At 36.4% G+C, this 22,007-nt stretch overlaps 1 protein-coding gene and 1 pseudogene across 1 annotated transcript in view; both read right to left on the bottom strand.

Annotated features, from left to right (window-relative positions):
- Window positions 1-22,007, bottom strand: part of SLC15A5 (solute carrier family 15 member 5) — an 81,579-nt gene that overhangs the window by 52,874 nt on the left and 6,698 nt on the right. Inside the window, exons 3-4 of the mRNA XM_045869668.3 lie at window positions 13,283-13,452; window positions 2,293-2,513 (exon numbers count right to left, since the gene is read on the bottom strand). Of these exons, the coding sequence (XP_045725624.1) occupies window positions 2,293-2,513; window positions 13,283-13,452 (391 nt within the window). The remainder of the gene's footprint in view (window positions 1-2,292; window positions 2,514-13,282; window positions 13,453-22,007) is intronic.
- Window positions 16,820-17,050, bottom strand: LOC123843927 (small nuclear ribonucleoprotein G-like; annotated as a pseudogene).

Below are 22,007 nucleotides of genomic sequence, written 5' to 3'. Positions count from 1 at the left end.
CTCAAGTTCTGAAATCATCCCCTTTTAAAATTTTAAATACTTTTATTTCATACAAGCCTCTGAGTATTCAGAAATAATTGCTGTCAATAGAGATTAATTTTCACCTTTGAGTGGCCAGTAATGTCAAATGGCAACATCATCCGCCTTAATATCAACATATTTTATATGTATGTCTTGGAACTGAAGGTCAATAATGGCTACTAAATTTAAAATATGGAATTCAAGGATGTTTTATTCTTTGTACTTTGATCGCCTTTATGCTGGTGATTATTTCAACTGAAGGTAAAAATCTTATTTCAGCCTTATCCCATTGGAAGTTTCTTCTGCCTCCCTTGAGAAGTACATTCTGAATTTTTTTTTTTTTTTGGAATTTTCTGGCATAACATTACTGTGTATAATTTTGGAACCTATATGTCTGTTATCAGGGATTTTTAACCCAGCTGCAAGAGAGGCATTGTGGATAATAACAAACCGTGGGTGTTGATAACAGCACTGAATTGGGATGCCATATATTAGTGGGGTGACTGCAACCAAGTTACAGGTTACTTCATGTCTCTGAGCCACAGATTTAGGATCGTAATAACAGCCATGGTAAGCGTGCTGTGAGGATTAAGTAGATACTATGAAGTCATCTTTTAGGAGCTATGACCCATATAGGTGATTAGTAGTTTTTGTTCTTTGCAATACCTGGGCATCTAGATTTGGTGAGATAGTTAAAATTCAGTTTATTGAAATTTATGGTAATTCATGTCAAATTAAAAAATTTATGACCGTTTGCAGAAAAGACTCAAATTTAGTCAAAAGAAATAGCAAGTGTCACTGCATTACGAAGATAAAGAATCAGTAATTTGTGCTATTTGCACAGAAGGTTCGAGGCTAGCTATGGACTACTTAGTAATTTTGCACTTATTATTAATTTTGCCCTTTTAAGATGCTCTTTATGACTTTAAAGATTATATACATGGGTAATATTTTTGTGTTTTTGTGCTGGCTCCTACTGTGGAGTCAGGAGAGAGGTTGAATCTGCTAAATTAACCGAGCTTTCGTGCGGTGTTTACAGCAAGGTTCTTGGCAAACTTTTTTGCGAAGGGCCAGATAGAAAATATTTCCACATACTGATTCTATTGCAACCACTCAACCCTGCTGTTTTCATGCATCAGGAGACATAGTATGAGAAATAAACAAGAATGGCTGTGTTCCAATAAAATTTTATTTATTGGCCCTGAATTTTGAATTTGATTTTCATGTGTCATAAAATATTTTTCTTTTGATTTTTTTTAAGCATATAAAAATTTAAAAACTTTTTATCTTGCAGGACATGCAAAAAAAAAAAAAAAAAAAAAAAAGCAGCAGCAAGCTGGATTTGGCCTGAAGGCAGTAATTTGCTGACCTCTGGTCAATTAGAGCAAACATTGTCTTAAGAGTCAGCAGGTAGATTTGTTTTTCCTTTCACTATTATTTACTGTGTGACTTAGCTATCCCTTCCAGAATCGCTTAGTTTTTCTGAGCCTCAGTTTCCTCTTCAACAAATGAAGTAGTTGAGTAAGTTAATCTCTAAGTTTCTTTTTAGCTCTATTGCTCTGAGGTTTATGAGTATAACTCACTCATTAGCCATCTAAATTTCAAGTTAGCAGCAAATATAGTCCTGAATTTCTTCAAAGACTTTATAGTCACTTATATTTCTTCGTAAGTTTGTCTTTGACCATTATCATATTAAAATTGTTTTTTAATCACATATATTTATAAAAGGTACTTTGGACTTGCTGTTTTACCTCTAATTTCTCCACAGCATAGGGACTGATTCACCAAGGAACTAAGGGGGTGGGGTGGGGAAATAATCACTTGCTCATTAGAACATATACTGAGTACAGGGGAGGTGGTACTTAAATCAGTCAAGTTAGCTACATGTTAGTACGAGACCTTAAAGGCTTAATGAAGGAGGAAGGCAAACCTCTGGCTGAAAAAAAGGTTGGGTAATTGCTCGCAGATCTCATATTTTTGTGCATTGCTCTTATACCTTGTGACTATGCACTCTGAAATATCGTCCACATCTTCTGAAAGACATTTCCAGTTTTACAGGAGAAACAACATACTGGGTTCTCCTCAGGTATGTTCTGCCTGACCCCACTTGCCTCTTGAAATTAGAGCCTGTAATGATGAGAAGCATTTATAGGATAACTGCCTGACAAAGTGTATGAGAAGAGTTTGATGGGGTGAAAATAAATATTTATTTGTAATGTTCACATAAAATCATTTTATATTATTGGGGCAGTACTCATTACCCTTCCTTACCTGCATAATGCATATTCTGTAAAGGAGCTGAAAAATGAAGAGAGGGAGAAGGGTGAAGAAAAGTTTTGTATCTTCTACGTGGAGCTCACTATAGCAACCGCCATTTTTTTTCTTGGCGTGGTCTAACCAGCTTGTCACATCTCCAGCAAGACGGCAATGGCGCAGACAGCATATTTTCAGTGCATTAATAAATACCCCAAAGGTTGTCAGGAGGGAGCAACCTGCAAGTAATTCGAGATATTATGTATTAGTAAAGGAACTGTTCTTCAGTTTTCCAAGATGTCCATCAGAAAGATGACATTTGCAAGGATGAAGGGCAGTAAAGTGACTGAAAAGGTTCTAGTACCCAAGAGGTTGAATTCAAAGGAACATGCTTCTGACAAGGGTTCTGGCATCCTGGTGACCAGCCCAAGGTGGTGCCTGACAGCTAATGTAAAAAATGAAAAAGGTAAGATCAATGGGAACATATTAAAAAGGAAAGAAAGGTGACAAAATAAAACACCAAAGTAAGAAATTCCACAATCTCTTAGAAGTCTAACTCATTAATGAATAAGACAACCAGAACTTTCTTTTACAGTCTTAACACAAAGGACTGGTACTATTTCTTCATATAAATGGTTAAATAAATAATCCTCACTTGTCAGGTGGAGAGTGGTTTCTTATTTTGACTTGGAGATGAAGCGTGATATATTCTCTGCTTTGACGTTATCCTTGAATTTCAGACATAAGGTTAAACTTTGAACTCTTCAAATGAGTTTATATGTGTTGATAGTGTCACTAAAAGTTGAGATGGGATTAGCTGGCTTTTGACTTTTCCAGTAGTTTCCTCTGGGTTTATATGGCTGTCACTTAAGCATCCGAAGCATTTTATTGCTTCAGATGTTAGCAGTCACTTACTGCTTGTGATTTGCAACCTCACTGTTGCTTCTTTTATGATTTTTCAGATTCCACCTTTTCTTTGACTCCATTAGGACTTCCTGATACAATGACAGATAAGGGACCCCCCCAGCTTTGAGTTAGCAGTTCAGCTGTGCCACCATAATTGTTACAATTTTTCATAGTACTCCCTTGACCAAATAAATCCTTCTGCAAATTACATAGACACCAAACCATGGTTGTAGGATAAATGATATAATAAATGTAAAAATGTTTGAGTTTCTCCAAGGAAGGCCACTGTAGAAATTCAAAGTATAGTTTGATGGTCATTTTGTTTATGTTCAAATTTCCCATAATAAAATTCTCCATGAAATACATTCTAACCAAATTCATATAAATGTGATCAAGTATTGGTTTTTATATTTAAATAAAGAATATTTATTAATATTTCTTCTTATGGTTATAGAGTGACTATATTGATTTGATCTCTTTTAAGAGTTGTAATAGACCTATTATGTCAGCCTTTGATTAAATGAAGAAGCTGGGGGCCTGGTAATTGAATATGGAACCTTTCACCTCTAAGTCACTGAATCAAATCCAGCCCAAATTGGTAGTGACCAAGAGTGATTAAAGCAGTGGCTCTTTGGTGGCCTCTGTGAAGTGTGTTGAGGTCAAGTGGAAGTATGTCAGAATAATTACATCTCCTATGGGTTCATACCTGTGGTCACTATTGCCTCTCCTTAGTCACTACTGCCAGAAAAGCCCAGGGACTGAGAACGCCAAGGGAACAGAAGCCCCTGTGAGTGGTTGTGTCTCTTAGGAGAGAGGAGGGACATCTTTTTATTATTGCGGGAAGAACTGCTCTATTATGAGACTTTCCTAGCTATTTCAATTAGTTTACTTAAGACTTTAGTAAAATGAGAACTGAGAATGCCTTGATGAACAGTCTGGAGACTGAATTTGAACAGGTCTGGGCTAGGAGGCTTAACTTCCTGACATTTCCTTATGATCTTGTCTCTGTTGCTCATCAGTCTGTTCTCTGCTCAACTTCTGCAAAACAGTGCTGTGTAGATGGGAGGGTTATTACTGGCATTAATCCAACTTACTCTATGCTTTCGAATAGGCTTTATGATGAAGTGATCACTATTCATAGGATGAAAGACTATTTCCAAAGGTATTCTCCCCAATTTCCCCTCTCTTTTTTTTAAATTCAGGTTCTTATATTGAATACATGTTTTGAACCCATCATTCTGCTTTTGTTTAAGCAAATCACTATTTGTTGCAAGATGAATTATTATCTGCTCTTAATGCATGGTAAATTGATACCTGCAATCTTATTAAATAGTTAAATATCTTTATCATATTATTTCTAAAGAGAAATAGTTTAGATTATTGCTTCTTAAACTAGCTGTGTTAAAAAAACATTTTTTTTTAAAGTCTCAACCATTATGGTCAATACATTTTTAAAATAACCATAAAATGTAATACCTAAAGAATAAAACAAAACAAAGACATATAAAATATAAGTCCTAATATTTTTATTATTAGATTCAACAGACATAGAATCTAACTTTCTGTAAATATTTCTACATGTTTTCTCTCAGTGTCTGTATTTATTTTGTTGCATATCAGTAACAAACCGTTCATTGATCAGCACTGCTCCATGGATCAGGCTTTGAGTAGCATTGGCGTCAACTGAATACACACTTTGAAAAATGAATTTTATTTAAACAAGTAAAGTTATATCTGATAGGGTGATATGAAACAACAAAAACAAAATGGTTAAGAGCAAGAAATGATTGAGCATGAATAATAATATTTTAGCTAGGGTGCCTGGGTGGCTCAGATGGTTAAGCCTCTGCCTTCGGCTCAGGTCATGATCCCAGGGTCCTGGGATTGAGCCCCGCATTGGGATCCCTGCTCCGCGGGGTGCCTGCTTCTCCCCATCCTTCCTGCTCAAGCTGTCTCTCACTATCTCTGTCTCTCTCAAATAAATAAAATATTAAAAAAAAATTTAGCGAGGACAGGGAGGGCACATAATTGATTGCAAATAAATGTGAATATGCAATCATTCATTCATTCAACATACTAAGTACCTACTATGTGCCAAAGGCTTTTAGGGCCCTGAGAATATAATAGTGAACCAGACCCACAAATCCCTGAGTTTTCTTTCTGGTGGAGGAGACACTAAACAAGCAGAAAAATATTAGGCAAGTTCAATGATGAAAGCAAAATAGACTGGTAAGACAGACACTCATTATGGAATAAGAGTATAGAGACAGCAGAAAGAGTTGAAATTTGAACTATGGATTGAATGACTGGAAGTAGGCAAAAGACATGGAGGAAGCATATGCCAGGCATGTCAATAGGGTAGAAATAAGCTGAGGGGTGCCTGGGTGGCTCAGTTGGTTAAGCATCTGACTTCAGCTCAGATCATGATCTCAGGGTCCAGGGATCAAGCCCCTGGTCAGGCTCCCCATTCAGTGGGGAATCTGCTTGTCTCTCTTCTTCTGCCCCTTCCCCTGCTTATACTCCCTATCTTTGCCTCTGTCTCCCTCTCAAATAAAATAAAATAAAAATTTTAAAAAAAAGGAAGCTGACAGGAGTTCAGGATTCATAAAGGCCAATGAGGCAGTACCTCAGTTAGTAAGAAGATTGGAAGGAGGTGAGGTCCAAGAGTTGGTCAAGGATCAGACTTTACAGGCTGAAGTAAGGAGCTTGGAGTTTGCCTTCAGCGTGTTACGGGAAAGCATTAAGAAATTTTATGCAGAGGAGAGATATTGTAGAATGTATACATTTAAAAAGCTACTCTTGAAGTCTGGTAGTGGTGTGGATAATAGGTTTTGGGAAACAAGAGGGGAAGTTGAGAGAGGGCAAGAGGTAGTGGTGACTTGCACATAGTGATAGCAATGAAGAGAAGTGGACAGAATGGCATGTGTGTTTGAACAACCAGAGGTATTTTATGATGGCGGTGGGGGTGGAGTTTAAGAAATGAGAAAATTTAAGGATGACTACTTATTTTTCCCTTAAAAAACTGGGTGTTGGTGATATACACTGAAATGGAGAAGACAAGAAAGGGGCTGGGTTGCAGTTGGGTGAATCAGGAGTTGAGTTTTGGTCAGGTTAAGTTTGAGAGGACCATTAGATAACCAAGTTAAAACGTCGATGCCTGTCTTCAAGAAATGTATGAAAAGTTCTTGTCTTCTAGTGGCATGTTTTCTGTTCTTCTCATTTTTGAGAGCTTATACTTTTTGTCCTTGTATTTTTATTTTAATCAGGTTTTGAAAGGTAGCATTAAACATGTGTGGTCAATCCATGATTTAAAGTCTTATTCCTAAATTTATATATATATATATATATATATATATATATATATGAAGGGAGAGGGGAGGTAAACTGTGTAGAAATGTTTTAAATTGAAAAGTAAAAGTTTTCTACCATAAAAAAAAATGTTGACTAGAAGTTGGATATATGAGTTTAAAGGTGAGGTCGATATGAACTTGAGTGTTTGGTATATAGTTGACATTAAAAGTGGATTAGAGATTACTTAAGGAAAGAGGGAGTGAAGAGATGGGGTCCAGGGAATGAATCCTAGGGCTTCGCATCAGTTAGAAGACTATCAGAGGAGCAAAGAGAAGGACTACCAAGGAGATTGAGAAGGAGTGGACAGTGTGCTATATGGGTTTTAAATCAGAGGGAAAAGAAGGCAGAGAAATAGCAATCCTAAATTGATCAGCTGACCTGGGAGGGCGTCATAAGCTAGTTAGAGAGGGCAAGAAAAGGAAAGGTACAGTCAACTGTCTGCCCAAGGAGAGCAGAATTGCCCCATCAAATCGGGGAGTTATCCCTGAATGTTAGGAGAGATACCCTGTGGAAAACATCTCCGTCTAAACATCACACCACCTCTGTGGATTAATCCATAAGACTTAATAGAAAATTCATGCCTTTTGTACAAATAATTTGCGGTATCATATAGACTTCACTTTAAAAAAAATCCATTGTCATTATAATTTTCAAATTGCTTTTCTGCACCAGGAGCAGAAATGGGAAGTTGAAAAAAAAAAAAAAAAAAGGAATGAAAATGCAACTGAGACTTCAAGCTTCTAGTTTAAATGTGCATGGCAAACACACCAGGCGTGCACATTTTAAAATAAAACAGATGAGCTATTTTAAATGTTTTATTGCAAAACTTAAAGATTGTAGCTATTACTATCAAAAAAAAACTTTAGAAAGCAATTTTTCTATTCTTTGTACCTTTAAATCCTTGGCTCTGATGTTCTGCTCCTCTGACCTTGATCTAATCATGAATATCTATGCTACTTAATTATAATAAAAAAAGCCTACATTGCACTCTAGATGGTAGATGCACATTTTTTCTTCTTTGGTCACCTGCCAGTTCTCAAAATTATAGCAGTGGGAAGAAATGCAAATGAAGGCCGTGCTTGACAGCTAAACATAATGGAATGCATGGTCCACATTTGAAAAGTTACCTTAAAATAAAAGGTAGCATATAAAAAATCATTTCTTTAAGGTCACCTATGGCTTTGAATTACAGCTTTGAGGAATTTCCAATTTAGTCATAAGAGAGGAAGAGCCAAAAATAAGGATTATATACTTTGCTAGAGGGAAGACAGAGTTTTACTTCATCGTAGTTGGGTGATCTTATAACTTGGAAATGGAAAACAAAACAAAATTAAAAACTACGAAGTATTCAGTTTATGGAGTATTGTGTAAAGGAAACGACTTGGGAACATTTTCTATTATACTTTTAATTACAACTAATAAAATTTTTTCTTGTGAACTTCCAAAGAAAGATTACTTCATCATATGTTAAAATATGTAACATATGGACTACAATAGGTTGGCGGTGAACAGTTGATTATATATGTCTGTATTACTTTAAGAATTGTATTTCTTTATTCAGATAAATATATTCTTAAGTAGGAAATCGAGAAGTAGTCACAAAACCCCAGAATTATTTGCTAATTACACACTCCAGAAATGGCTAAAGTTGTCTTTCCATGAAATTTTATGCTTTACAGTTTTCTCTTTTTTGCTATGCGGGGCTGACAAAGACCATCCCTCAGACACCTTTCTGCATATTGAACCCATTCCACAGATCGCCAGGAGGATGTGCACTGCTTAGCTGTGATCCACAGACCATAGAGCTCTGAGAAATGGGAGCAGATGCTCCTATGGATGAAATTTTCCATGCTTTCGAATGTGCTGTAATAAAATGAGCTCTACGCTGGGGGTTATGTGTAAGTGATGAAGAACTGAATTCTACTCCTGAAACCAATGTTGTACTGTATGTTAACTAACTTGAATTTAAATAATAAAAAAAAAATGAGCTCTAGCCTGAGAAAAATAAGGCCTGGTTTCTGGTTCCATGTCAGTCGTTTTCTGTGAGGTAAGTCACTTAGTTTAATTATGCCTTGGTTTCTGCCCTGAGTTTACTGATAACAAACACTGAGCATTTGCCATATTCTAAGCATTTGTAAGACACTGGAATACCTAATTTCATCCATAAGTAGATCATTTCAACATAATATGGTAGATCAAATGGCAAAGATATCCTGAAGTTGCTAGAGGAGCAGAACAAAGCATATGGAGTCTGAGCTATAAAAGGATTCACGGTACCCTTTGTCCATGATAAAATTTGCAAATATTATTCCCCATTTGTCATATATCATGGTACCCCTCCTACCTATTTCACAGATGGGAGGTGAAAGTGAAGTAACATTGGTGAAGGTGCTCAGTTGATAAAAATACAACTCATTGCATCACTCTTAGTGGTATTAGTTGTAGAGAGAAATAGTAGAGACAGTGGCAGTAGTAAAAAGAAAATATATGTGAAATTAAGGTCAGAGTTAGACAAGATAGATTAATAGACTGAGCAAAGGAACAGAGTAGAACTCCAGAAATGCAAGTGTCTGTGTACAATGAAGTTGATATCTCAAATTATTGGGGGAAATACAGACTTTTAAATAAGTTAGTTTGCATAACTTGATAGTTACATGGAAAAAAGATAAAATTGAGTTCACTCTTTTTTTTTTTTTTAAGATTTTATTTATTTATTTGACAGAGACAGACATAGCGAGAGAGGGAACACAAGCAGGGGGAGTGGGAGAGGGAGATACAGTAGGCTTTCTGCCGAGCAGGAAACCTGATGCAGGACTCGATCCCAGGATCCTGGGATCATGACCCGAGCCAAAGGCAGATGCTTAACGACTGAGCCATCCAGGCATCCAAAATTGAGTTCACTCTTAAAACCGATTTTACTTTTTAAAAAAGATTTTATTAATTCATTAATTTGAGAGAGAGTAAATGGAGGAGCAGTGGGAGAGGGAGAGAGAGAATCTCAAGCAGACTCCATGCTGAGCATGGAGCCCGATGTGGGACTTGATCCCACAACCTGAGCCAAAATCAAGAGTCAGAGGCTTAACTGACTGAGCCAGCCAGTTGCCCCAAAACCTATTTTAATACAACTTCCAAATGGGTCAGAGATGTAAGGGTAAAAAAAAAAAATGAAAGAATATGAATACTGAAAGAAAATATGAGTGAATATCTTTATAATCTGGGAGTAAGGAAAACTATTCCAACATAATTAAAAATCTAGATGCAATTAGGGAGAAGATTAATAAATTTTATTATAAACATAACCCCCCACCAAAAGAGACAAAACAAACAAACTTAAAAATCTTGTGTGTAGAACAAAACACAGGAATCAAAGTTAAAAGATATATGATAAATGGGGAATAATATTTGCAAATTTTATCATAGATGAAGGGTTAACATCTACAATATAGAAAAATCTTCTGGGCACCTGGGTGGCTCAGTTGGTTAAGCGACTGCCTTCGGCTCAGGTCATGATCCTAGAGTCCCAGGATCGAGTCCCGCATCGGGCTCCCTGCTCGGCAGGGAGTCTGCTTCTCCCTCTGACCCTCCTCCCTCTCAGGCTCTCTGTCTCTCATTCTCTCTCTCTCAAATAAATAAATAAAATCTTTAAAAAAAAATCTTCTAAAAATTGAAAGAAAAAGTCCACAATCCTATAGAAAAAAATGGACCAGTGTATGAACAGGTAAGGTAGTTCACTGAAAGAATTACAAATTGTTCTAAGCAATGAAAAGACGTTCAACTTTTCTCATAATAAGAGAAATGCCAATTAAAACTTTTGCAAGGTACCATTTTCCACCCTCAAGTTGTCAAAAATCCAAAAGTTTGACAATATTACTTTGCTGGAAAGACTATGGGAAAACAGGCATTCTCATACACTTTTGGTGGAAACACAATGGTACAACCACTATGGAAGGGAATTTGCCAAAATATAGCAAAATTGTGTGTAGATTTACTTTTCGACTTAACATTCCTATTTCTAAGAATCTATCCTAAGCTAGGGGAAAAAATGCAAAGAGAGGATCACAACAGGCTATTCATTAGAATCAACTTAACACAGCAAAAGCAAAACAACTACACCTGAATGTCCATCAATATGAGGCTGGTAAAATAAAAAATGGCTCATTACCCAATAGAGAACCAGGCAGCTATAAAAAGGAATGGGGCATATTTTTATATACAATTATGAAGCAATCCCTAGGTTACATTAAATGAGAAAAGTAGGTGAGAAGAGTGAATAATATGCTATTGCTTATATAAGAAGGAGAGAAAATACATACATGGAGACATATACACACACACATAAACAATTTTAATATTTTCCCTTATTACATAAATTGGAAAGATAATTCTTTAAAATATGTAAATAGATGCCTAAGGGAATAGGAGAGGATATAGGAATATAAACAGACTTTGTTTCCTACATGAATTTTAGATACATGAAACTATTCCCATGACTTAAAATTAAATTTCAAAAATATGTCTAAGTATAAAGAAAAATGGAACAAATACATTTAATTGTACATAAAGTTAGTGATATAACCAGACAGAGAGAAACTATAATAAGTAACTTTAGAACATAATAATTTTGGTGTACATTCCTAGGGATTATAACATAAAGAAAAAAAAAAAGACCTTGCAAGGATTTTGAAACTGTTTTCAATAACCATACTGGGGATGCTGGTGTCAAAGACTACTGAGTCTTCGAGAGAAAGCAAATGTGTGGAGGTATTGCTGTCATTGAGAACTGGGATTCTTGGCCTGGGAAGTTGGAGGAAAAGGTCTGAGTTTGATAGGATAAGGCAAGATCATTTGGCACTGGTTTTGATTAGGGTATTAGTATAGTCCAAAATGTATGTTATCCTAGAAAGAAAAAAAAAATAACATTTTCTAGCTTTGTGCACAGAAAAGCCCAGGAACTATGATAGACTAAGTAGCATCGAGCATCCCCATAGCCAAGATTATAGTCTCTAAATGCCACTATGCGTGGGAAGGAAACACCGTTTTTTTTTTTTGGAGAAAGATGATTCTAAGTTCAGGGCAGAAATGATGACCACAGAATATGTTGTTATACCAGAAAGCAAGAAAGCCACTAAAGACAACAGAGGCTTGTCTGAAGGACTCGAGTCAGACACCAACACAAAGGGGACCTCACTGCCCAAATATAGAACAATTTGAGCATCGACAACTGCAGTGGATCGAAACTTACTGAAAATTTTAAGTCCATAAATTAATAATAATAGTTTAAAAAAATCATCCAACAGGTCACCTCTGGAAGATACTGAATCTCAACTCATTAATTTGAAAGTCTAAAAAATAGAGGAAAAGAATTAAACATTTGTTTTCCTTTTCTTATATAAACCATACTTCTGTGTAACTGAGTAGTTAATGAGGAGATATTTCTCTCTATAGATTTACTTCAGCTAATAATGGAGGAATAAATATAGACTATCACTGCCTTGCAATCCACAGTGGAGTATGGACTTAAGCAGAAATTATCAGTGGGTGCTGATACTGTAAAGACAGATAATCAGACATCTCTCATCTTCATTGAAGTACATAAACCATCTATGGAGGAATTATGTAAAAAAAAATCTTAATCTGATCAAGCATCCAAGTCTTTCAGATAATTAAAAGGAATTAAGGAGAAACACCTGTTGCGTGACAACATGTGGATATAATCAGTGAAATCCAGACTATGAGAAATGCTCTGTGGAATGTTCAGATTTCTTTAAAAAAATGAAAAAAAAAAAAACCCAGAAATGAAAGAGGAATATAGATGACGTAAGGGGCATATCTGTCATTTGGAATGTATGGACCTTATTTGGATTTGATTTGAACAAAACAAAATACACAAATTTAAAAAATGGAAACAGATTTTAACAGTGAACAGATACTCAATGGTATTAAATTCTCTCTCTCTCTTTCATTGTGTGTGTGTGTGTATGTAATAATGATGTGTGAATATGTTTTTAGAAAAGTATGTCATTTACACACTTGCACACAAATGAAATACTATAATATTTTTTATTTTTCAATTTTTTAAATTTAAATTTTAGTTAACATACAGTGCAATATTGGTTTCAGGAGTAGAATTCAGTGATTTATCACTTACAGACAACACCCAGTGCTCATGCCAACAAGTGCATGTTTTAATACCCATCACCCATCTGGCCCATCCCCCACCCATCTCCCTCCATCCACCCTTAGTTTCTTCTCTATCTTTGTCTAAATAGATGTTTTATTTCCCTTCCTCCTTTTTTTCTTTTCCCCCTTCCCATATGTTTATCTGTTTTCTTTCTTAAATTCCACATCTGAGTGGTATGGCTGTAGGGTATTTGTCTTTCTCTGACTGCCTTATTTCACTTAGAAATGCTATAATATTTTATTATTGCTTCAAAATTACCAGGTGGGATCGGGAGAGAGTGAGTGGAGTTGATGATAGTTGAAGCTGAGCGTGCATAGATGATTTTTTTTTACTTTTGTTTTTGTTTAAAACATCCGATTATTAAACTGTTTTGAACAAGGGAAACCTAAAAGATGTTAGAGATTGTTGATATTCTTGCAGATTTTGCTGTTCTCAAGTGTAGTAGCTAGCAAAATCCACAAATTCTGTGAGTTGAAAGAGAAGTTACAGGGGATCAAAGATGAAGATGATCAAGTAGATCAAGAAAACCATAAAAATAAAAAAAAATAATGTGAAGTATGATTTACTTACATTTTTCTGGCTGATAAATCAAGTTACAGTGCATCATATGAAGAGTTATCAAAGCCATAAGTGTAGACATAAAAGGAATGAGTAAAACCAGGGCCCAGGCCCCTGAGTGCTGGATGTAAGATATTCCCAGAAAGACAACAGTTGCTTTCAGGTTCATGATCCAACAAAACCTGTGATACATAGACAGACAGAAATAAAAAGTCCATTCAGTTACTTCAGAGAACAATTGCTAATTTTAATGCTTTGATATAAATGTAAGCTATGAGGTGGTGGCCTGTTAGCTGAACTAGAATTTGTGAATATCGTTTATTAGACTTCTTTTTTTTTAAAAAAGTGTTGTGGAACTAGAGAAGCCATAGACAATACTTAATCAAATATGTCTAATGAATAGTACCTATAGCAGTAGTCTGGTTTGTAATTTTGGGACATAATCTATGTCTCTCAACCTTTCATTGGGTCTAAATCCCTGCTATTAGAATCCCATTGCAGAGGAGGGGTCTTAACACTAATTTTACAAATTTATTGAAGTTAAATTAGATACAATAAAATACCTGCTTGAATATATAGTTTTATGAGTTTTGATAAATTTTTCAGTTGGGCAAACACTAATAGATCCAAATTTTAGAACACTTAACATTATCACTAAGGTTTAAAGGGCCTACCTGGTTAGATCAGGCCCACCCAGGATTCCAGGATAATCTCTTCTTTGATTAATTTAAAATCAAATTATTAGAGACATTTTTTAAAAAAGATTTTATTTATTTTAGAGAAAGAGAGAGAGAGAGAGGTAGAGAGAGTGTGCGAGTGGCAGAAGGAGCAGAGGGAGAGGGAGAGAAAGCCTCAAACAGACTCCCTGCTGAGCAAGGAGGCTGAGGGGTTCCATCCTATGACCCTGACATCATGACCTGAGCCAAAAGCAAGACTCGGATGCTTAACTGACTGAGCCACCCAGGCGCCCCTAGAGACTTTAATTATATTGCAAAATCCCTTCACTTTTGCCATATAACAACATAATCAGGGGTTGATAGCCTGTTGTCTCTGCCATATTCTATTGAGAGGAGTCAAGTCACAGGTTCTGCCCAGACTCTAGGGGATGGGTCTGTCAAGAGTGTGACCACTCAGGCTCATCCTATGGCATTTCCTCTACATGTTCTAATTATTCCATTCTTCCTTCTTTCCTTCCTCCCTACCTTCCTCTCTGTCTCTCCTTCCCTCCTACCCTCTTTTCTTCCTTCATTCCTCACTCCCTCCTACCCTCCTTTCTTCCCTCCCCTCTTCTCTCCTCCCCTTCTCTTCACTTCCCTCCCTTCCTTTCCCTCCCTTTCCATCCCTTTGCTTTCCCTTCCCTCCTCTCCTCTCTCTTCCCTTCCCCTCCCCTCCCTTCCCCTTTTCCTTCCCTTCCTTTTTCTTTCTTCCTCTAAGTGAAAGAAGAAACAGAGTCAACCGGTAAGAATGGCTATGGGGAGAGGATATTGAAGGTTTGAGGAGAAAAGAAAAGGTTAGAACTCATCTAAAGGAGCCGGAGGAGAAAGATTGGATACTGGTTACTTGCTAGGTAATGCTAAGGGGCCACTTGAGGTTGGTCATGAACATGGTGCCTGGCTGGCTCAGTTGCCAGAGCCTGTGGTTCTTAATCTCAGGGTAGTGAGTTCAAGCCCATGTTGGGTGTGGAGTGTACTGGAAAAAAAAAAAAAAAAAAGTACTCTTTTTATCTGGCTTCTTTCATTTAGCATAATTAGTTTGAAATTGATCCATGTTGGGCGCCTGGGTGGCTCAGTTGGTTAAGTGACTGCCTTCGGCTCAGGTCATGATCCTGGAGTCCCGGGATCGAGTCCCACATTGAGCTACCTGCTTGGCAGGGAGTCTGCTTCTTCCTCTGACCCTCCTCCCTCTCATGCTCTCTGTCTCTCAAATAAATAAATAAAATCTTTAAAAAAAAAAAAGAAATTGATCCATGTTTTTTTTCTTTTATCAGTTCATTCCTTTATATTGCCAAATAGTATTCCATTACATAAATATACTACAATTCATCTATCTATTTATCTGTTGATGGACAGTTTTTTCAACTTATGGCTATTACAAATAATGCTCTTATGAACATTCACGTACCAGTCTTCATATAGACATAGACTTTCATTTTCCTTGGGGAAAAAAACCTAGGAGTGGAATGGCTAAATGGTATAGTAGATGAATATTTAACATTTTAAGAAATTTCCAAATGGTTTTCAAGTAATTGTAACATTTTGCATCAACTGCAACCTGTGTATGAGAGTTCTAATAACTCCTTCGAATATCTCTAATACATTTTGGCCAACACTTGGTATGATCAGTCTTTAATTTTAGCCGTTTTAATAGATGTGTGTTTGTATCCTATTGTGGTTTTATTTTGCATTTCCCTAATGACTATATATCTTCTTTGGTGAAATTGCTGTTCAAAACTTTTACCACTTTAAAGCAAAACAAGGTTGTTTATTTTCTTATTATTGAATTTTAAGAGTTCTTTATATATTCTGGATGCAAGTCTTTCATCAAATATATGATTAGCAAATATTTTCTCTCAGTCTGTGTCTTGTCTTTTCATTTCTTAACAGTGTCTTTTGGAGAGCATAAATTTTTAATTTTGATGAAGCCCAATTATTATTTTTTTCCCCTCTTAAGGATTATGCTTTTACTGTTGTATCTAGGAAATTTTCCCTTAACCCAAGGTCACAGAAATTTTCCATGTCTGTTTCAGAGAAGATATTTTAGCATTGGAGACCTTAACTGATTCAATTGAATTCTTACAGCTGTGTTATTACAGAGCCATGAGTAGGAACCATCTGTCCTGGTGCAGCCTCTAAGAAGAGGTCAACTTGACTATGTGTTCTTTTTATACTTCTTTCCAGGTCTAAGTTCATGACACCACCATTTCCTCATTAATATAAGCTTTAACATTTGAAATTACCTTTCACTCATCCTTCTCACCACGTTTTATATATTATTAATTATAAATATTGTTTTTTCTCTTTGGAATGGTGCTCAAAAGACATGAATTTGGGGCGTGTGGGTGGGTCAGTTGGTTAAGTGTCTGCCTTTGGCTCAGGTCATGATCCTAGAGTACATTGGGAAGCCATGTGAAGGCGATTGGTCATGGGGCTGAAATGATCTTCTTTTACATGGAAAAAAGAAAGGATTATTGTGTGAGATCTATGCATAGGGCCTGGTAAGGAGACTGATCACGGCTACTGTAGTCTGGAGGAGAGCTAGGAGTGAACTGGAGTGGGGGTAGCAAAGTCAAGGGAGAGAGGGAAATAGGTGTGTGATGTATATTTGGAAATGAGACATGTGCTCAGCTAGCCTTGTCCCTTTGCTGTCTTTTAAACATGGTTGCTCATTTTCATCCCTATAACTTTTTTTTGACTCTTATAAAAGTTCATTTAACAAAAAAGTTCAATATGAAAATGCACACGACCTGATTTTTACATTGTAGTAAAACAGGTACTATGGAGAGGAGACATGTGGAAGCAGTTGATTTCTTCTGATGAACACACCCATTGTTCATACTTGTTCCAAGGCTTCTAACATGATGATACTATTTCCTCCTATTACCACCATCCCAATATTGCTCTATGGCCCACTAGTTGCCATCTCCACACATTCATCTATCACAAGATTCACAAACAGATCAAACCCCCACAATATTCCTTGGACAAGTCTGCCACCATTTAATTTCAATGATAATTTCTTGTCCATAAATTTTTTCAACTCGAGAGGGTGAGCTTTGCTCATGGTGTCTACTCAGTGAGCTCAAAGATGCCTCTTTATAATTTTTTTTAAAGATTTTATTTATTTATTTATTGAGAGAGAGTGAGCACAAGTGGGGGGAGGGACAGAAGGAGAGGGAGAAGGAGACTCCCCGATGAGCAGGGAGCCTGCCACTTGGTGTGAAATCAAGCCCGCCTGGCTTGATTCCAGGACCCTGAGATCATGACGGGAGCCTAAGGCAGATGCTTAACCGTCTGAGCCACTCACGTGCCCCCATCCCTATACCTTTTCTCACTTAACTAAAGTCCCATGTCAAGTCTCTTTTCCTTCATTCAATATTCTCTTGAATAGAAATTCTCTGAACTTCTAAAACAATCCATTCTGCAATGATTTCACTTTTGTTAGTTTTGTCTTCTCACAGATTGTAAGATCCCTGACAGCAACACCCTATTCTTTGTCTCCACACCACATAACATGATTCTAAGCCCACAATATAGGGATAGTAAATAAGTAATTGATGAATAACATGGCATCTCATAAAAACCAAGTGATCAAAGAAGAATAGATAAAAACAAATTTTCAAAAATTGACCTAGGAAAGTCATCAGACCTCAAACAGGGCCATGCTGAGGAAACTGGTTTACTATAATCCACTACCAGAAACTTGTCACAGTGCAGGCGAGACACAAAGCTAGAGTTTTGTAGGATAACTGGATGGAGTTCCTAGGCTCAGTCTTGGGTCATCCTGTTATGCTGTTGCAAGCTGCACGCTTGAGTTGTGGCTGAAGCAACTGAGAGAAGCTGGAGCTGCCGCAGTGTTACAGTTCTTTCAATCTGTAGGAAACTCTTTTTTTAAATGTTCAATATTGCTGAGAAAATCCAAGAGGACATTGTGTGGCTCCGCAGAACACCACATGGTGATGTAAACTAAATCGCTCTAAAGAGGGTCAAGGAAAATTACAATTATTCCAAGACTTAAATCTTGTGAAAGGTAGTTAGAAACAAAAGAATTATGGTGTTGAATAGCTATGTATAGGAAGAGATTTCACACTAAGTACTAAATGTATTTTAACAAATGCCATCCAACCTATTTGATTGTGTAATTTTCTGGAAGAATTACCTAGTACAGGCATGTTTTCTGTATGTCTTCATTGATCCATGGACAGGATAAGCCATAGATAATTAAGGGTGAAATTGTATATGTATCAACTGTAAAAAAATAAGAGAAATAAAAATCCACAGTCTTCAAACTCACCATTAAGACTCCTTTCATCTCATAGCTCACTAGCAAATTGAGTATATAAAGCACCTCTCACACAGAAAGTCAGAGAGCAAAGCACTAAAGCAAAATAAATACCAGTGATTAAGGAAAATTGAAAGCAGCAGTAAAAATATGTTTCTTTAGTCTACTTTTAAATACAGATTGGGAACTGCAAATAACTGGGATTACATATAAGTCTAATTTTTTTTGTTTGTTTGTTTTCGTGGTTCTATGGTATTGAATACAAATAAGGAAAAGAAACTTGTTGCTGCAAATCTCAGCAATCCTTTTGAGATTATTTCTTTTAAACATTCGCCTTAACTTATTTAGTAATCATGATTAAAGTCGCTCAAAAATACTTTGTTATTTCTTAGGCTGCCCCATTTTGACATACGTGAGTTATTTTCAGTGATTTTAGGGAAAATGGTTTAAATTGGTTTTTCTTAACCCAAGAAGATACCAAGAGGGAAGGCAAGCTCTCAGGCCTTCGTGGTAGTTGTGGACAATCTACAGAGTTCAGGGAGAATATTTTATTCTGCATTGAGCAACATTGAGAGAATTCACCAAGGGATTTGTGGTTCTTCAATGGGATAAAATTGAACTGTTTAGAAAAGTCAAGGAAACACTTGGATGCTGATTTCCTGGTGGATGGTGGTTGTCAGTGGTTGCTTCTTTTAGCATAACCATTAACCCATTGAAGTACTTCAAAGAATACTCTGGCAGCCGTGAATTTAGAGAAAGAAGAAGCAAATGGAAATTTTGCAGTTCTAGATACTTTTTATATATAATTTTTTTCAACACTGCAGTTAAAGAAAAGGCATTTAATAAAGGAAGAGTGTTGGTTTTGGTGAATAGATAGCACGATTAAAGTAAAAAGTATATTTTTAATTAAGAAATTTAGGAGAATGTCTCACTCTTTCTCTCTTGCTTTCCTTGCCTCTGCTTCTTTTAACTTACTCTCATTCCTTTTCTCTCTTGGGTCCTCCCCCCACCTTTTTTTTTTCCAACATCCTAATCCTAACAGTTGTTCCTGTATATCATTTTCTTATTTCCTTTATTTAAGATTTTTAGACCACTGCATGTTTACTGATGAAAATAAGACCCTAGTCATGTACCTACCTAGTTGAAAAGCGACCAAGCAGGGCTTAAGAAAAAGAAGGAACAGTAGGACATGTAAGAAATTTGCCTTTCTTTCTTTTTTTCCTCAATTTTTTTTGGTTTCCACAATTATATGTTGGAGAGGAATTCTGAGTGTATTTCCCCTAAGCTTACAACTTTGGCAAAAGTAAAGAAGGAGGTGTCTGTTGTTATTAGAGTGGGTAGGTAGCATTTGTTAAGCTTGGCTAGAACCCATGCAAATAGAATTTTGGAAGATTTAGTGATTTTTTTTTGTTAAAGCTATTTACAGGCTATTCCTCAGTATGCAACTCAGATGATATTTTGAGTATTAATACAATTATTCCATGAACTGCTTTGATTTTGTTGGCTGAAATGTACCTTATAAATTATGATTTTACTATTGCAGAATTAAGTAGATTCATATTTCGTTTCTCTTCTCAAGGATTAGGTAGAATTTCTCAGTCAGATAGATTTTTAAGTATGGTGAAAAATAGCTATGAATCATCAAAACTTTTAAAAGTTGCCTAGCATCCAGTATGTGCACTCAAACGATGTTCACTTACATTTCTTTTCAAAGTTATCTCTAGACCACCTTAGTATCTCCTTTTCTTATATCTCGAATTGTTTTCAAAATTCTGAAGCACTTGATAAAAGTGGTATACATTTCCCAGCTATGCTTCCAGGAAATTCTGATCTTGGAAGTTGTGGGTGGGGTCTAAGAAACATTTTAAAATAAAACCCTTAAGTGATTCTCAAAATCAGACAACTGCTTGAGAGTAGTAGTTCTTAAACCCGACTACTTAGGCAGCAAAAAAAAAAAAAAAAAAAAATTCCTGGTCTCTGGATCTTCCCTCAAACCAATATATATGGAACCTTTGATGCCAAGGCCCAGGAATCAGTATTTTTAAGAGTCCTCAGGTGGCCTTTATGTCCATCTAAGATTGAGAATCGCTGCTTTCAAGCAACACTCAAGGGAATATTAAAACAACTTCTGAAAAAACATTCCGTGGGATAATAAATTTTTACCTTTAGTGTTTCCTTAAGAAAAAGCTATTAAATTCAAGTAAGTATTAACATCAGAATATTTTAGTGTGAGACAAATATTATGTAGAGTCAATCTGAGTACCAGATATTCAAAATTTCTGGGATAGAATAAGTTAGTCTCCAGATTTTTTTCAAGAACTCTACCAATATTCTATTTGGACTTTTAAATCATGTATAATTCACTCTGGTAACTAGTTAGGAACAGACTAGGATATGCAGATTGGATGCAAATTACCAGGTGAAGTAAGTAGAGAAATGTGGAAGCAAGATTTGAAGTTAATTGCAGTAGAATTTAAAATTATGGTTATAGACAGACTTAATTATCCACCTTTCTTTTTGTTTCTAGAAAAGATACTGCACAGGTGTATTTACCCAGATGATCTCCAGTGTGTTGACTCTTAATTACACACCTCAGATTTTGGAAAATGCTGGAAGAGCCAGGTTCTAATCTAGATAATGGCACAAGGATGTTGGAAGATTATTATGCCTCTTGATTTTAGGGAGTTTAGCTTTATTCTTTCAATAAGGTGCATAGTTGAGGAAGATCCAGTACCAGATGGTAATGTTGGCTGGGAGTGGTTTTCTCACCTACATTTGGCAGCTCTACTCGGAAGTGGTGCTTTCAATGTTCGAGACTTCCAGTCTATACTATTTAACATAATCACTGGGAAGCTTTAGGTGGTATAGATGCAATGACACATCTCATTAAAGGTCCTGTAACTAGGAACATCTGACATCTGTGCTGAAAATAGAACTGGATGCAGCCTTCAAGTGGTACAGATTCAAGTGGTATGCTGTTTTTTTAAAGACACTACTGAAATTCATTATATTAACCAAGCTTGTAATTTCTAGAGGCATTTTTGACATGGAGAAATAGATTTTAAATTAAGGCACTGCCCATTTAAAGATGGCCTCCTCTTAAATGTGTTCCCTCTTGCCCAGAATTTAGAAAATGATTTTAGCTGATTTGTCATTTAATAACAATAGCTACCCTATTTTGAATACCTATGATGTGCTAGGATACTTTATATATAAGCTCTAAACCACCGTCCAGTGTATTCCCATTTTGTGGATGAGGGACTGGTGCCCAGAGAGATTAAGGAACTAGCCAAAAAGTAGAAAACTCCTGTGACAGAGTCAGGATCCTTTCAGCCTTCTGGCTGCCCAGTAGGGTCTCTGTCCATCTTGCCACCCACACTGCAGTATGTATAGCAATAGAGTTAATATTCTTTTCCATAAATTACAAAAAGCAGTTGCCCATAGAAGTTTCCCTGTAGCCTGGTACTATAAACTTAACCTCTCCCCCACCCCACCAAAAATGGAAACAACCAGATCAGCCTCCAAGATGCTTACCATCCTTTAGCACATGAAAGAGTAAGACCTTGATTCCTCATGCACATTTCTAGGTGCTTTTTTTTTTTTTTTAAAGATTCCATTTATTTATTTGAGAGACAAAAAGCACAAGCAGAGGGAGGGGCAGAGGGAGAAGCAGACTCCCCACTGATCAGGGAACCCAATGTGGGGTTCCATGGGGCTCAATCCCAGGACCCTGGGATCA

Source organism: Mirounga angustirostris, unplaced genomic scaffold (assembly GCF_029215605.1).
Source record: "Mirounga angustirostris isolate CCGP_5_RB_7025 unplaced genomic scaffold, mMirAng1.0.hap1 SCAF_5, whole genome shotgun sequence".
Lineage (NCBI taxonomy): Eukaryota > Metazoa > Chordata > Mammalia > Carnivora > Phocidae > Mirounga > Mirounga angustirostris.
Note: the sequence above shows the minus strand (reverse complement) of the source record. Positions and strands in the feature narration are given on the sequence as shown.